Here is a 17,648-nt window from a genome sequence, read left to right as displayed (position 1 = left end):
TGTGGAGGTGTAGCCTAGGTTAGCGCAGCAGCCTGAGAACTTGGGGAACTAGGTTCAATTCCCACTGCATCATCTTGTGACTCTGGGCAAATCACTTAACCGTCCACTGCCTCAGATACAAATGACTACCTATATATGATTTGTAAACTGCTTTGATTGTAATCACAGAAAGGCAGTATATCAAAACCCATCCCCCTTACCCTTTCAAACTTTGGGGTTCTTCCAATTAGCAGGAAGACTCCTTACTGCCAAAGCAACAGGGGGGGGGGGGAGTGGTTGGCAGCTGAGCTTCTATCCCCATGTCCAGCTTTGGAGGCATATGCAAGAGTAGGTAAACTTTCAAGTCCATGGTCTTAGCTATATGAACAAGGGCTTTGGTTTTCTTCTTTATATACTCCCAGTCATACTGGAAAAGTGGGCAGAATCCCAGAAAATATGACAATATGCCCTAATGGTTAAACAACCTCCAACCAAGTTACTCAAGGTACTCTCCATTGCCTTCAACCTGGCTGCTGTAATCTAGCCCCTAGTGAGAATTTTATGCTGGAGAGTTGGGAATTCCAAAGAAGCACTACAAGCCTGAAAGCTAAATTTTTTCTAAATCTATATATTTTCAGATTTTGAGTTTGATTTGATTCATAGATTCTATACTGCTGGCTTACCTGTATGTATCTCTCTAATTTCTTCCTAGAACATTGCTGATTTTACCTCTATCTATACTATACTGGAAAAGGGGGGGGGGACCCTTTCCTCTCACTTGCAGTGTTGCTTGCTGCTATAATTTGCTATATTTCTATCCTCCAGTTGACTTTATAGGATCCTCGAAGAGAAATTTAGACAGTATGTTTCTAGACATTTAAACTAGAGAGTGGGAGTGACAAAAGGAAGCAAGTGAATTCAGAAAGTCACCCCCAGGAAAAACATGATGGCTGTAGGAAAAGTAATGTTATTATAGAAAACCAGCCAAAGTAAAAAGGTTCAAGATTTATAAGCCCTGATGTTTGAGGAAGACTTGGATATTGTTGCCATTACAAAGGTATGGTTCAATGATTTCCAGGAATGGGATGCGAAGCTATAATCTTTTTAGGAAAGATAGGTAGGTCCAAAATGGTGAAATAGCACTGTATGTAAAAAATTAATATCAGAGCAGCAGAAATGCAGGGAACTTGGGGAAAGAAAGCAGCTATATGGATTGTCCTGGAAAGAGAAGCTGGAACATGTATCTAGACGGGTGTTATCCATTAGATTGTAAGCTCCTTTGAGCAGGGACTGTCCTTTTTTGTTAAACTGTACAGCGCTGCATAACCCTAGTAGCGCTCTAGAAATGTTAAGTAGTAGTAGTAGTTATCTACAGACTTCCAGCACAAATGGAGAAGCTGGATAAGGATCTGATCAAAGATAACCATAAACTTGGTGCTGTTACTGGGAGATTTCAACTTGTCTGATGTGGATTGGAACGACCCATCAGCAGAATTGGAAAGAAGCAGAGAGATTATGGATGCCTGTCAAACTGCTTTACTCAGATAAATTGTAAAGGAACCCACAAGGAAAGGGTCAACACTGGATCTAGTACTCACAAATGGGGGAAATGTTTCCAATGTCTGGGTGGGTTCCAAACTAGGCATTTGTGATCATCATGCAAAAGCAGAGTGCAGGTACACAAAACTCAAAGTACTGGATTTCAGACATGCTGATTTTAGCAAAATTGGGGAATACCTGAAGAAGGAGCTGATGGCATGGTTAGGCATAGTAGAAGGGCAATGGTCCAAGCTGAAAACTGCTGTAAACATGGCAACAGGTTTTTGATCCAAGATGGCACTTCTGAGTGGACGTGCGCTATGTTAGCTCTGATCTCCGTGCAGTCTTTCAGGCCGTGGAGAATCCTAGAACCCAGTCACGATGGGGAAAAGGAAGGGAAATCCGGGACACTCACCTCCACGAGTGCGGTGCAAGCCCCAGCCATGCGCCAGTTGACTCTCGAAGAGATGCGAACGCAGACGCCAGGAGAACAACCATGCCCTTCGGGAAGCCCCGTAGAGGAGCTCACGCATAGCGTCGAAGGAGTGACGCTGTGTCCTCCTTCGTTGACAGCGCCTCCAAGACCGGGGAGAGAATTGGAGGCTGGAGTGCTGCAGCTTATGGGAACTCCCACGGAAGGTATTGTCCCGGCGGCTATAGGTGGAGGCCCAACAGCCACTTCTACTCCTGTCGGAACATCGGTGCAGGCAGAATTAACATCTTCTATGCCATTAAATCTACAGGAGGACTCTCCCCAGAATATTGGAGGTATTGTAAGACCGTCTGTTATAACCCTTGAAACGTTATGGGACGCTATCCAAGTGTTAAACAAGAACATTCAACAAGGTTCTAACTTTTGGGGTGGAGAAGTGGCGGAGATTAAAAAAATCACAACAAATTACTGAAAATGTCATAGAACAAAATACCAAAGTGGAACTTTTGGAGACTGAAATTAAACTTCTCAAACAATTTTCCTCAGATATGGTTAAAACTAACAATATTCAGTCACGGAAACTTGAGCATTTAGAAAACCAAACCAGGAGGAACAACTTGCGTTTTCTGAATTTCCCTAAATCCCCGCTTATTTCCAGCAGGGATATGTTGAGTAAATATTTTAAAGAGGTTTTGGGTTTATCCCCTGAAGCTCTTCCACCTATTACCAATGCTCAATATATTACCACTTTAAGAACACTGCCAGAAAAAACGCAACCCGAGTTAAATATAACTGCTTTTTTGGAGAACTCAATTGAAACTATTACTGATAGGACCACAATGATTGTTTCATTTGCACTTGAACATGATCGGAACAGTATATTTCGTTTGTATTTCCGCCACTTGAACTCTGAATTCCTGGGTGCCAAAATACAGATTTTTCCAGATATTTCCAAAGACACTCAGAGAAGGAGAAAGGAATTCTTAATGTTAAAGGAGAGAGTTACCCGATTAGGAGCAACCTTTCTCCTTAAATTTCCATGTAAGTGCTTGATCTCCATGAACTCATCCACTTATATATTTTTGGACCTAAAGAATTTAGTTCAATTTATTTCTAGTAAAGAACAAGGTTGACCCTCTTGGTAGTAAATGCTATGTCGAATTGTGCATAATTTTTTCTCCTTCCACTCGATTTTTTTTTCTTAATTTCCTTTATAATATATTCTTTGTTCTTGGATCGAATTACTTTGTGGGCAAATAGTTACATTTAAAGTTGATAATTATATTATATATCTTTAATTTGTTATTTTCTAAATTGCATAAATTTATGTGTATTGTAAGCTTCCTGTCCCGCTAGTAGTCCTCCTAGCGGTTATTCGAACACAGATCAGGCTTCTTCTGCTAGGTTCACTCTAGCCAGTCGTCCTCTACCTTTGAGCAGACCAAGCCTTCTCAGTTCTAGGCCTGTAACTCCACCGGTATGATCCCTGGCTTCTCCCCAGCCAGGCTACCAGAAGCAACAATGCCTCTGTACGGGTCCTGTTCCTGGCACAGGCCCCTTCAGTTCATTGCTCTACCCAATGCAGAGTTCTACATTAAAGTTCAGTTTTTCAGTTCAAATAATATCCAGTCCCAACTTCCTCACTCTTGTATGAATTCCCCTAGGTTTAGCAATGCCTTCTCAGCTAAACCCAGAGACCCACCTCCCTCATTTGTCAGCAGTCACTCCTGACAACCTCCCGCTCAGGTCTAGAATTCATACTGTGTGTTTTCCCAGGACTTACTTTTCTTCAGTCTCCCCTCTTGGCCACGAGCAAAAACTGAGATATCCATTTCCTCTTGCTCCCCCCCCTCTTCTCCCACTTGCCAGTCCATATGCTCGGTCCCTCCCTCCCCCAGCAGGTGTTCCTCATTCCCTTCCTCAGATCTCATTTCCCAATCAGCCTCCTCCCCCTGGCTCCTCTGCGAGGTCAAGTCCTCCCTCTCCTGAGTCCTCCTCAACTCAGGCTCCTGGGACTTGTAGTTTCTCCTCTCCTCCCTCCCCCGGCCCTGCTCGGCCTTCTGGGATCGGTAGTTTCTGTAGTCTCCCCCTTTCCCCTTTGGAAGACGGGCACCTTTTCTCCCCTGCCACTTCTGCTTATCCCCCCATTCCTCACATACCCCCCCCCTTAAGTGATGGCTAGCCCGCTTCTTCCCCCTTCCTTCTCCATCCGGGCTAGTCATCCTACTCAGCACGTCCACATGTGGTAGCAACCTCCCTGCTCTATGTTCAATGTGATATTGAAAGGGTTGCAATGCCAGATACCACCTCGTCAGTCTAGCATTGCTATCCTTCATCTGCGCTAACCACTTTAAAGGAGCGTGGTCCGTAAACAACTTGAATGGCCGTCCCTCCAGATAAAACTGACATTTCTGTATGGCCCACTTTACTGCCAGACATTCTCTCTCAATGGTTGCATACTTTGTTTCATGAGGGAGCAACTTCCTGCTCAAATACAACACTGGGTGTTCTTCCTCCCCATAAACCTGTGATAGCACTGCCCCCAACCCGGTGCCAGAAGCATCCGTGTGCAGAACAAACTCCCTGTCAAAATCCACGGCCCTAAGTACTGGTTCCTCACACAGTGCTTGCCGAAGTGCCACAAATGCCCCCTGCTCTGCCTCCCCCCACCTCAACCGATTGGGTGTATCTTTTTTTAACATTCCTGTTAAAGGAGCGGCCAAAGTAGCAAAGTGAGGGATAAACCTTCGATAATACCCCACTAGCCCCAAAAAAACCCTCATTTGTTTCTTGGACTCCGGGCGGGGAAATAGCTGAATACTTTCGACCTTACCCTGTAATGGCCTAATGTGTCCATTCCCCACCCTATGACCCAAATATTTCACCTCCCTCTGAGCAAAATAGCATTTCTGTGGGTTGAGAGTCAGCCCTGCGTCCCGGAAAGCCTTCAGGACCCTCCGCACCTGCCACAGATGTGCCTTCCAGTCCTGGCTATGAATGATGACATCATCTAGATAGGCTGCTGCGTATGCCTGATGTGGCCTCAACACCTGATCTAGCAGGCGTTGACAGGACGCCGCAGCAGAATTCAAGCCAAATGGCATCCGCTTGAACTGAAACAGACCGAGAGGCGTACAAAATGCTGTTTTTGGCCTGGCTTCAGCAGAGAGCGGAATCTGCCAATAGCCTTTTGTCAAGTCCAGAGTTGACAAAAACCGGGCTGACCCTAGCCTATCTAGCAATTCCTCTATCCTCGGCATCGGATACGCATCCGGAACAGAGAGGGCATTAACTTGGCGGAAATCAATACAAAACCGCCATGTTCCGTCAGACTTGGGCACTAGCACGACCGGACTGGCCCAGGGGCTGTGCGATTCCTCAATCACCCCCAACTTCAACATTTCCTTAACTTGCCTATTCACCTCCTGTTGCTTAAGGGGTGACAACCTGTGCGGCCTCTGCCTTACCACCTTCCCTTCCCCGGTATGTATGTCATGCATAATCAGACGAGTTTCCCCTGGGAAAGGGGTCAGCACATCCTCAAATTCCCCCAAAAGAGCTTTTATTTGCTCCTTCTGGTGTCCGTCTAACGCCCCTCCCAGCTGTACCTCCCCCTGAGCATCCATCTCGGATATCTGGGGACCCAGATCCTCCTCCGCCCAGTCCTCTGCAGTGGCCCAACATACCTCCCGGGCATGCCATGGTTTTATCAAATTGATATGATACGTTTGCTTTCTTCCCTGATCATTCCTCACCTCATACGTAACCGGCCCCAACCGCCGGATTACCGTCATGGGTCCTCTCCAGCTACCACTAAATTTGTGCGGATTATCAGAGACCATAATCAGCACCTTATCGCCTATTCCCACCTCCCTTTCCTGGGCTTTCTTGTCATATACAGCTTTCTGATATTGCTGCGCGGCCTGCCATTTGTCCCTAGAGTAGACCCCCAACCGTCTTAACCGCCCCTTTAAATCATGCAGGTAAGCTACTACTGTGTTATCCCCTAGCTCCGGGGGTACCCAACGCTCCTTCACTATATCCAAGACTCCCCTTGGGGCTCGACCAAAGAACAACTCGAAAGGGGACACCCCTAGGGAGGCCTGGACGCACTCCCTCGTTACATACAGAACAAACGGCAGTAACTGATCCCATTTATCTAAGTTAGCGCCCAGTCCCTTCCTAAGCAGGGTCTTCAGTGTCTTATTAAATCTTTCGACCAGTCCATTGGTCTGAGGATGATATGCAGCAGTACAAATGTGGACAATGCCAAAGGCCTCCCATACCTGGGCCAGTGCTCGTGATCTAAAATTGGACCCCCTATCCGTGAGTACCTCCCGAGGGAACCCAACTTCGCAGAAAATGTGAATCAGTTCTGCCGCAATAACTTTAGCCGAAATGTTACGTAACGGAATTGCCCAAGGGAAACGAGTGGCCATATCCATAATCACTAAAATATAAGAGAACCCCCGTGTAGATTTCTGAATAGGTCCAATTATATCCATCGCAACCCGCCCAAGTGGCGTCCCTATTCGGGGCAAGGGATGCAAAGGAACCCTCCCTGGCCTCTGCTCGGATACCTTCTGACATAAAGGACAAGACTCACAATATTTTTCAACCTCCTTATATACCCCCGGCCAATAAAACCGTCTTAACAACTGTGAGACAGTATTCTGGGCTCCTTTATGCCCCCCCAGAGGGTGATCGTGAGCCAACCGTAACAGCAGGTTCCGAAACCCCCGTGGCACTACTAACTGCTTCCGTACTTCCCCCGTCCCCTCCCCCGCAGGTTCGCGGAACAGCAGCCCCTTGTCTATCACAAAACCTGGGCCCTGCGCCCCTCTGCCCCCATCCCTTACTCGCTCCCAGGCATACTGCAGAGTGGGATCCGCCCGCTGCTCCCTCTCAAAAGAAGGGAACTGCTCCCTTACCTCGCCTGCCTCCTCAGGGAAATCTGTCTCCTGCTCCAGTTCTTTCATAGATAAGGCTCTCTGACGCTGACCTGTCTTCTTATGCCCCCCTGTATCTCTGGTTTTCCCTGGGTCCCCCAATACCTCCATCTGAAAAGGAAATATATGAGATAAAGACTGTTCCTGCCCCGTCTCCCCCTTCCGCTGTGACCGGGTAACCACTAAACCTTTTCTCTCTCTTAAATACTCCGAAAATGGTGGCCAATCCCTTCCCAAAATAAGAGCTTGCGGCAACCTAGGCAGCACCGCCACCCAGACCCAATGCGTTCCCAAAGGACCTACTATCCTAACATGCCGCAGCGGGTATCTACTAGCCGCCCCATGCACACATTGTATTGTGACCTCTCGTCCCCTCCTCCCCACTCTTCCCTCTCCCTTCCCCATAATCTGTTCCCATAAGGACTGGGCCAGCATTGTTTGATCTGCTCCTGAGTCCAACAGTCCCTCCACCTCCACCTCCACCCCCATCACTTCGACTTGCTGGCAGAACTCATGCCCGCCAGCCCTCCTACCCCCCGTCACCAATTGCAGTTTAACCGCACAGTCCCTCCTCACATGGCCCTTCCTCCCACAACGATAACACATTCTCTCGTCCACCTTACTGCCCTCCCCACTCCTTAGAGCCTTTACTTCTGGTACCGTACTCCGCTTAGGACTACCCAAACCCCCCCCTTTCTGGGTCAGTTTGCGAGCACAATGCTGGGACTCTAGGAAGCAATCCATACTCTGAATTGCCTCCTCAAGGGTTCCACAGCCCCTTTTAATTAAATCTACTTGCAGCCCCCGGGGCAAGGACTCCAAGAACTGTTCCAGAACTAGGTCTTCCATTATTTGCTGCATTGACCGTCGTTCTGGCTCTAACCATTTCCCCGCCAAATCTCTTAATTTCTGCGCTAGCACCCTTGGGGTTTCCCCTTCCACCCACTTGAATTCCCGAAACCTCCTCCTGTAGGCCTGCTTGCTTAGTCCAAACCTGTCCAAAATAGCCGCTTTCAGCCTTGGGTAATCGGTTATATGTCCAGTAGCCAGCGCCCGAAAAGCAGCTAAAGCCTCCCCCGACAGCGCAGGAGCTAGCCTTATTGTCCATTGCTCCTGCGGCCACCCCGCGGCCACCGCCACCCTCTCAAAAGCCCCCAGATAATCTTCAATATTATCTGCATCAGTCAACTTTCCCCACGGAAGCCAGTTCACCCCAGCATGCCCTACCAGTCCAGCTGGCCCTTCGCCCCGAAAAGTGGCACCACTCTCGCCAGGCCCCGGCACTCTTCCTCCGGCTCTCAGGAATTCCTGAAACAGGTCCAAAAGTGGTTGCTGCTGAGCTCTGGACGCCGCCAACGACTCCTCCATAAGTTTGTGTGCCATCTCCTGTTGTTTTTGGAATTGGTGCGTCATAAAGGCAAACATCTCCTTCGGATCCATCCTGACCGCCCGGACTCTCCACCTGCCAAGAAAGAGAAAAAAAAAAACAAGTGCGGTCTCTTCACAATACTCTCAGTTTTCTGTCCACCCCGCCCTCCACCCAGCTCCCAAACTGCTCACCAGAAGCTGGAGGTTGGTCAGCTTTCGGGTTCAAGCTCCCCAGCTCTCGGGCGCGACTCCCGGTGTAGCCTCCGCGCTTGCGGCTCACTGGAACCTGGGCTCGGTCGATCCCACCACTGCCACCACTTGTAAGCTTCCTGTCCCGCTAGTAGTCCTCCTAGCGGTTATTCGAACACAGATCAGGCTTCTTCTGCTAGGTTCACTCTAGCCAGTCGTCCTCTACCTTTGAGCAGACCAAGCCTTCTCAGTTCTAGGCCTGTAACTCCACCGGTATGATCCCTGGCTTCTCCCCAGCCAGGCTACCAGAAGCAACAATGCCTCTGTACGGGTCCTGTTCCTGGCACAGGCCCCTTCAGTTCATTGCTCTACCCAATGCAGAGTTCTACATTAAAGTTCAGTTTTTCAGTTCAAATAATATCCAGTCCCAACTTCCTCACTCTTGTATGAATTCCCCTAGGTTTAGCAATGCCTTCTCAGCTAAACCCAGAGACCCACCTCCCTCATTTGTCAGCAGTCACTCCTGACAACCTCCCGCTCAGGTCTAGAATTCATACTGTGTGTTTTCCCAGGACTTACTTTTCTTCAGTCTCCCCTCTTGGCCACGAGCAAAAGCTGAGATATCCATTTCCTCTTGCTCCCCCCCCCTCTTCTCCCACTTGCCAGTCCATATGCTCGGTCCCGCCCTCCCCCAGCAGGTGTTCCTCATTCCCTTCCTCAGATCTCATTTCCCAATCAGCCTCCTCCCCCTGGCTCCTCTGCGAGGTCAAGTCCTCCCTCTCCTGAGTCCTCCTCAACTCAGGCTCCTGGGACTTGTAGTTTCTCCTCTCCTCCCTCCCCCCGGCCCTGCTCGGCCTTCTGGGATCGGTAGTTTCTGTAGTCTCCCCCTTTCCCCTTTGGAAGACGGGCACCTTTTCTCCCCTGCCACTTCTGCTTATCCCCCCATTCCTCACAGTATTCATAAATGTATTTTGAAAATCATAAATACAAAAAAAAAAAAATAGTAACAACAGATCTTTATAAAAAGAAAGTAAACAAAAAACATGAGAAACAAGAAGCCTATATATTTCTCCAAACAAATGGATGAAAAAATAAGGGCAAAAGAGGCTACGTTCAAGAAATACAGAAGAACACAACAAGAGGATCAGGGAAAAGATACTAGATTATACTCAAAAAACAAAGAGGGAAATATGGCTAACAAAAGCACTGGTGGATGAAAAAATTGCAAAAGGTGTAAAGAGAAGTGACAAGACCTTTTCCCGGTATATTGGGGAAAGGAGAAAAGCTAGGAATGGAATTGTAAGACTGAAAGATGCTGAGAACAGCCACGTGGAGAATATGCTACAGAAAATGCTTTCTTCGGTCTTCACAGAAGAAAATCCTGAAGAAGGACTGGTTGGCTGCCCAGAGTATATCTGGGAATGGAGTGGATATTGTCATTGTTCACAGAAGAATACGTTTATAAAGAACTTGAAAATCTGAAAGTGGACAAAGCTATGGGGCTGGATGGGATACATCTCAGGATACTGAGGAAGCTTAGAGAAATCTTAGCAGGATCTCTTAAGGATTTATTTAATAGATTTTTAGAGACCTGAGAGGTTTTGCGGGATTGGAGGCTTTCTTCACAACAGCAGGGACAGGGAAGAAGTGGGAAACTACATGCCAGTAATCCTGACGTCAGTGGCAGGAAAAATAACTGAGTCACTGCTGAAGGAAAAGATAGTTAACTTTCTAGAATCCAATGGATTACAGGATCTGAGGCAACATGACTTTACCAAAGGAAAATCCTGACAAACAAATCTGATTGATTTCTTTGACTCAGTGACCAAAGAACTGGATCAAGGACATGTGCTAGATGTAATCTACTTGGATTTCAGCAAAACCTTTAATACAGTTCCTCAGAAGAGAGTTTTGTATAAGCTGAGAGGGCTGAACTTAGAATGCAAAATGGTGAGCTGAATTGGAAACTGACCGACATGTGACAGAGGATGGTGGTAAATGTATTTCACTTAGAGGAAAGCAAGTGTCACGATTGTGATCATATTCCCGGTTGGACTTGCTTTGGGGTTCCTCCAGCCACGCCAAGTCTATGTGTGTAAATCCTGAAGCCTGGGGGAAAATCCTGAAATCCGGTCCAGTCCAAGCTAGTCCGTTTTGGGATCCTGTTCTAGCCAATCCAGGCTCTGCTGTAGTTGCTGCCAAACCCCACCCTTATTGGTGACCTCATCAGTTGTACCTTTATTATCACCTGGGAACTTTCTAAGTTTGCTTTTGCATCACCTAAGGTCTCTGGGTATGTTGGTATGCTCTGTTGCACTTCTGCCTAGTCTGTTTATTGTCTGAAATCCTTGCCTGGTTCTAGTTTAGCTTGTACTTTATTGCTTGTTTCCTAGTCTTGTTTCTTGTTTGTATTTCTTTGTCTGGTCCTTGGTTAGTCTGTGTGTAGGTTAGCTGTTAACATTTATTGCTAGTTCCATTCCTAGTGGCTGCTGGGCAGCTTTCTTTTCTTGCCCTTTTGTCTGTCAGTGTTTTTCCCTAGTGGCTGCTTGGCAGCTCTCAGTCCTTGCTGTTACCTGTCTTTGTACCCTTCTCAGTGGCTGCTTGCAGCTTTCAGTCCTGGTCTTTTTGCCTGACCACTTTCCTTCTAGTGTTGTATGGTTTCTCTGTGAGTTCTAGCCCAGTTACCGGCCTTGCCTCCCATGTTTGTTCCTTTCTCCTCTGACCCTCAGTTCCTATTCGGCCTAGCTGATTTCCAACCACTGTGTCCTGTAAGTCCTGCCAGCCGCCTGCACCCAGGGGCTCAACCCCTGGGGAACAGTGGTCAAGCGCAGGTGAAGTCTAGCTGTTCCTACTCTGCCTGTCCCAGCTTGCTTGCCTCAGTCCGGCGGTTCCAGTCCTGTTTCTACCAGCCTGTCAGAGTTCTGCCTTGTCTCTGGTTTGGGGTGGTTTTGTCTGCCACTGCCGCTCCTCGGCAGGGGTCCAAGGGCTCACGATTTCAGGTTCTCCTTGAAAGTCTCACAGCAAGGTGGAGTACCTCAGGGGTCGGTACTTGGGCTGAAGGGTTAGAAGGAAAAGTTTGCCTTTTTGCCGATGACACAAAGATAGCTAACAGAGTGGATATGCCGGAGAGAGTAGAAACCAAAAATTAAAAGAACGGTCAAAGATCTAGCAGATAAAATTGAATGTGAAGAAATGCAGAGTGATGCACTTGGGATGCAGAAATCCAAAGAAGATGTACGAGATAGGAGGAGAGAGATTGATCAGTAAATCTTAGGAGAGGGACCTTAGGGTGATAATGTCTGAGGATAGCAAGGTGACAAAACAATGCGATAAGGCAGTGGCCACAGCCAGAAAGATGTTGGAGTGCATAGAGATAGGTATAACCAGCAGAAGAAATGGGGTGTTGATGCCCCTATACAAGTCATTGGTGAGGCCGCACTTGGAGTATTGTGTTCAGTCTTGAAGGCTTCATTTTCCTAAGGATGTAAAAAAGACTTGAAGTGGTTCAGAGTAAAGTGACGAAAATGATATGGGGGTTTGTGCCACAAGACATATGAGCAGCGATTTGATGACTTGAAGATGCACACCTTGGAGGATAGGAGAGAAAGGGGTGATATGATACAGTCATTCAAATATTTGAAAAGTATTAATATACAAACAAACCTTTTCTCTGTAAAGGTGGAGACAGAGAAGAGGTGGAGTGTTCTCTCAGTGATGGGAAAGGTAATGGAGATACTATTGAAGGAAAGCATAGTCAACTTTCTACAATCCAGTGGGTTGCAAGATTTGAGGCAACATGGCTTTACCAAAGGAAAATTGTGTCAAATGATAGTAACATAGTAAATGACAGCAGATAAAGACCTGCACAGTCCATCCAGTCTACCCAACAATGTGCCCAGAACCGCACAACAACGTTGCAAACTGGCAACATTTTACTTTATATCAGCCTTAAGGTGTCTTCCCCTCATCCTCTGAGTTACACTCCTAGCATCTGACATGAATGAGAGATATAAAATATTCATACTGTGATAAACACAGTGTCTGTCCTTACTTGAGGAGGCCGCCAGAGGGCGCTCTCCCACTGAAAACAGGAAAATGCCCATTCTGGTCACTAGAGGGAGCTCCAGGGATCTAGCTGAGTATTGACTTGCATGGGCCAGTAGAGGGAGCTCCAGGGAGATAGCTGGGGGAGTGAGAAGAGACTGCTAGACCCAGATCTTTCTGGAACCAGAGGGGCAAGGTCTCAAGAGGTGGGGAGGTTTATTGGACACCTCATAAATAGCTTCCTCTCAGTAGAGGAGGGAGTTTTGCCCAAAGGAGAAGATAGGGGGATCTGCAATGTCCGGAAGCCTGAGGGAGTCCTAGAGAGAGAGAAGCAGGCTGAAAATTCTGGGGTAAGAAGTCCCCAAAGTATTGATGTTGGAACTGTGAATTGGTTAAAATGAACAAACAGCCGTGGGGTGGAGGATAGGACCGTAAGGTTAATGAGAGTAAAGAAGGTCCTATCCAGGGGTGGTGGCTGTTATACCCTGAGACCTAGGTGTCCCACAGTAAATGGGCTCAGGGAGCGAATTGGTAGTAAACGAATAATAGTTGGAAAGAAAGGTTCCCACAAGACGGAAGCATAGCTCTAATAAATGGAATTTACATTTACTCAGCTAATTTGCATATTTCTGAAAGCAGAGGAATCTGTGCTATCTTCCAGGGGCCCCACCAGAAGAACTGGTAAGGGGGTCGGTTACCAGGAGATACAGCGGGGAGGCCGGTCCAGGACCGGAGGTTAATGAAGAGGTCACCCTGAGGGAAAGAGGAGGCCCAAACATAGAGGCCCGAGTCACCAGTGTCACAGAGAAGTCTAGCTTCAAGGTTGTTTCCTGAAGCAAAGGGCTGGTGAGGTTAGGCAGGAGCCACTAGAGGGTTGTGGCACACCTGAGAGCACCCCTGTGGGCTTACAAAATGGTACCCCAGATGGGACCTTGTTAAGAAATAACTACCTGAAGACAAGGACATCAGAGAATCCCTGCTACCCTTGGCAGTTGAATACCACTGTCTGTGGAAGCTGAAGCCGAGGGAAGAGCAGAGGGTTGGTTGGATCCAGGCAGTAATTGTATTCCCAGGGAAGTGTGCTGAAAGGCTAACTGACTACAGGCCAGGTCTGGGGGACCAGGGAACTCAAAGTGAAGCCGAGTGGAAAAGGCATCAGTCTCCAGAGGAGGTCTCCTGTGTGGGGATAGTGGGAGCAGTCAAGTTCCAGAGGTAAGTCGGCGGAGTTCCATGAGGTCTCCTGTGTGGAGATGAGGGGAGCAGTCGAGTTCCGGAGGCGAGTCGACGGAGTTCCATGAGGTCTCCTGTGTGGGGATAGTGGGAGCGGTCGAATTCCAGAGGCGAGTTGGAGGAGTTCCAGAGTCCAGACGAGTGGCCAGAGTGTGGAGGAGGGGTCCGGGAGGTTCCTGAAGCCAGTCGAGGGGGGCCAACGCAGACAAAGGCGCTTTACTCGCCTACCCAGGTCAAGGGTACCTAGGGGGGGAGATGAGGGAGGATCGAGTAAGCTGAGAGAAGAGCAGTTCATGTAAATGAGAGAAAGGCCTGTTCTTGAGGAAATTCTGGTACGAGTTTAAGAAGTAGAGCAAGTGTAGGACCAGGGAAACAGACAGTCCACACTTGGATTCTTTTCTTGTATTACAGGCTGCATCCCAACAGACGGTCAAGGAGGATGTCGGAGCTATGGGAAGGCGGAGATGGTTCAGATCAGAGATAGAAGTCTGGAGGCCCGAGGAGCTGGAGCCCAAGTCGCCAGCAGAAGGAATGGACATGGCAGAGTTGGACACCATGATCCAGGTTCTGGGACTAGGAGGGAGACTGTGTTTAGAGACTGTTGGGACAATGTTTAAGCCTGAAGGGGTGTCTGGGGAAGACAGGACCCCAAGGAGAAGAGAAGAGTTTGAGCCAGAGTGTGACCAATGTGGGGAAATGGGCCATGCGCAGGTGAAGTCTAGCTGTTCCTGCTCTACCTGTCCCAGCTTGCTTGCCTCAGTCCGGCGGTTCCAGTCCTGTTTCTACCAGCCTGTCAGAGTTCTGCCTTGTCTCTGGTTTGGGGTGGTTTTGCCTGCCACTGCCGCTCCTCGGCAGGGGTCCAAGGGTTCACGAATCCAGGTTCTCCTTGAAAGTTTCACAGCAAGGTGGAGTACCTCAGGGGTCGGTACTTGGGCTGAAGGGTTAGAAGGAAAAGTTTGCCTTTTTGCCGATGACACAAAGATAGCTAACAGAGTGGATATGCCGGAGAGAGTAGAAACCAAAAATTAGAAGAACGGTCAAAGATCTGGCAGATAAAATTGAATGTGAAGAAATGCAGAGTGATGCACTTGGGATGCAGAAATCCAAAGGAGATGTACGAGATAGGAGGAGAGAGATTGATCAGTAAATCTTAGGAGAGGGACCTTAGGGTGATAATGTCTGAGGATAGCAAGGTGACAAAACAATGCGATAAGGCAGTGGCCACAGCCAGAAAGATGAAGTGCATAGAGATAGGTATAACCAGCAGAAGAAATGGGGTGTTGATGCCCCTATACAAGTCATTGGTGAGGCCGCACTTGGAGTATTGTGTTCAGTCTTGAAGGCTTCATTTTCCTAAGGATGTAAAAAAGACTTGAAGTGGTTCAGAGTAAAGTGACGAAAATGATATGGGGGTTTGTGCCACAAGACATATGAGCAGCGATTTGATGACTTGAAGATGCACACCTTGGAGGATAGGAGAGAAAGGGGTGATATGATAGTCATTCAAATATTTGAAAAGTATTAATATACAAACAAACCTTTTCTCTATAAAGGTGGAGACAGAGAAGAGGTGGAGTGTTCTCTCAGTGATGGGAAAGCTAATGGAGATACTATTGAAGGAAAGCATAGTCAACTTTCTACAATCCAGTGGATTGCAAGATTTGAGGCAACATGGCTTTACAAAAGGAAAATTGTGTCAAATGATAGTAAAATAGTAAATGACAGCAGATAAAGACCTGCACAGTCCATCCAGTCTACCCAACAAGGTGCCCAGAACCGGACAACAACGTTGCAAACTGGCAACATTTTACTTTATATCAGCCTTAAGGTGTCTTCCCCTCATCCTCTGAGTTACACTCCTAGCATCTGACATGAATGAGAGATATAAAATATTCATACTGTGATAAACACAGTGTCTGTCCTTACTTGAGGAGGCCGCCAGAGGGCGCTCTCCCACTGAAAACAGGAAAATGCCCATTCTGGTCACTAGAGGGAGCTCCAGGGATCTAGCTGAGTATTGACTTGCATGGGCCAGTAGAGGGAGTTCCAGGGAGATAGCTGGGGGAGTGAGAAGAGACTGCTAGACCCAGATCTTTCTGGAACCAGAGGGGCAAGGTCTCAAGAGGTGGGGAGGTTTATTGGACACCTCATAAATAGCTTCCTCTCAGTAGAGGAGGGAGTTTTGCCTGAAGGAGAAGATAGGGGATCTGCAATGTCCGGAAGCCTGAGGGGGTCCTAGAGAGAGAGAAGCAGGCTGAAAATCCTGGGGTAAGAAGTCCCCAAAGTATTGATGTTGGAACTGTGAATTGGTTAAAATGAACAAACAGCCGTGGGTTGGAGGATAGGACCGTAAGGTTAATGAGAGTAAAGAAGGTCCTATCCAGGGGTGGTGGCTGTTATACCCTGAGACCCAGGTGTCCCACAGTAAATGGGTTCAGGGAGTGAATTGGTAGTAAACGAATAATAGTTGGAAAGAAAGGTTCCCACAAGACGGAAGCATAGCTCTAATAAATGGAATTTACATTTACTCAGCTAATTTGCATATTTCTGAAAGCAGAGGAATCTGTGCTATCTTCTAGAGAAGGGTGACCAGGGGGCCTCACCTGAAGAACTGGTAAGGGGGTCGGTTACCAGGAGATACAGCGGGGAGGCCGGTCCAGGACCGGAGGTTAATGAAGAGGTCACCCTGAGGGAAAGAGGAGGCCCAAACATAGAGGCCCGAGTCATCGGAGTTACAGAGAAGTCTAGCTTCAAGGTTGTTTCCTGAAGCAAAGGGCTGGTGAGGCTAGGCAGGAGCCACTAGAGGGCTGTGTTACACCTGAGAGCACCTCTGTGGGCTTATAATATTTGTTCTGGATTTGTCATTTCTAGTTTCAGGTTACAGACCATAGAAGTCTGCCCAGCACAGTCCTTACTTCTCAATTGCTAGAGTTGTTATCAAAGCCCACTCCAGCTCATCTAGATCCAATTTCTAGATAGAAGGCATGCACTATATATGGTACATTTAGATTTTTAGCAAAGTCTTTGATACTTTTCCTCACAGGAAACTCATAAATTACCTGAGCAGCTTGGGGATGGGACTTGAGTTGATAAACTGGCTCAGAAATTGATTGACTCACAGGTGACAGAAGGTAGTAGTAAACAGAAATCACTCAGGGCACAATGCACAATGCTTACCGTGCTGTTAACGTTTGCTTTAGAGTGTCTCTAGCCAGTCTAAAGCAACGTTATAAAGGGGTTTTCCATGGCTTTAACTTGTGCTGTTAGCAGCCACCGAGAACCCCATGCAGATGAGCATTCCTGGAGATGCACAACTCTAGAGCACCTAGCTCTAATGAGCTAATTTTACAGCTGTTCTGGAGCTGTCAGAGAGGAGGGAAGCAGACAGCTGCAAAGGCTGCCTGCTTGTGCTCCCCTACCTCCCCCCTTGTGACTGCCCCCCCCCCACATCAAGCAAAAATGGCCCTATGACCTAGAGACCCCCCCCCCCCGCACCAAACATCAATGGCCCTGGTGGCCTAGGGACCCCCCTTCCCTGCAGCCTCCGGACCCCCCCCCCCCCCCTCTCCTGTCTCTTCTTAAAAGTTTGGAGACAGGAGAGCATGATCAACACCTCCCACCATCCTGACTTGGGCCCCACCACTTCCAAAATGGCTGATACATCCGGGGGAATGCATCGGACCGGGCTGGGCTCCATCATTTTGTAAGCAGCGGAACCCAAGTCAGGAGAGTGGGAGGGGGATAAGTCAGGAGGGTGTGGAGGGTCACTAGGCCACCAAGGCCATTGAAGCTTGGTGCAAGGGGGGGTGCAGGGTGGTCACTAGACCACCAGAGCCATTGATGCATCGTGCGGCTGGTCAGGAGGGTTTCGGGGGTGTGGGGCATTAGAGTCAGGGTCAGATGCAGGTGTGCATCGG

At 48.1% G+C, this 17,648-nt stretch overlaps 1 protein-coding gene across 4 annotated transcripts in view; it reads left to right on the top strand.

The window, feature by feature from the left end:
- The window catches only part of LOC115474306 (venom serine protease inhibitor-like), a 187,787-nt gene that overhangs the window by 80,866 nt on the left and 89,273 nt on the right, over window positions 1-17,648 (top strand). For 3 of the 4 annotated variants that reach the window (XM_030209731.1, XM_030209729.1, XM_030209732.1), the window contains exon 4: window positions 14,143-14,295. The exons of the other annotated variant lie outside the window; for it this stretch is intronic. In XM_030209731.1, the coding sequence (XP_030065591.1) occupies window positions 14,143-14,295 (153 nt within the window). The remainder of the gene's footprint in view (window positions 1-14,142; window positions 14,296-17,648) is intronic. 4 annotated transcript variants of the gene reach the window in all.

The sequence above is a fragment of the Microcaecilia unicolor genome, chromosome 7 (genome assembly GCF_901765095.1).
Source record: "Microcaecilia unicolor chromosome 7, aMicUni1.1, whole genome shotgun sequence".
Lineage (NCBI taxonomy): Eukaryota > Metazoa > Chordata > Amphibia > Gymnophiona > Siphonopidae > Microcaecilia > Microcaecilia unicolor.
Note: the sequence above shows the minus strand (reverse complement) of the source record. Positions and strands in the feature narration are given on the sequence as shown.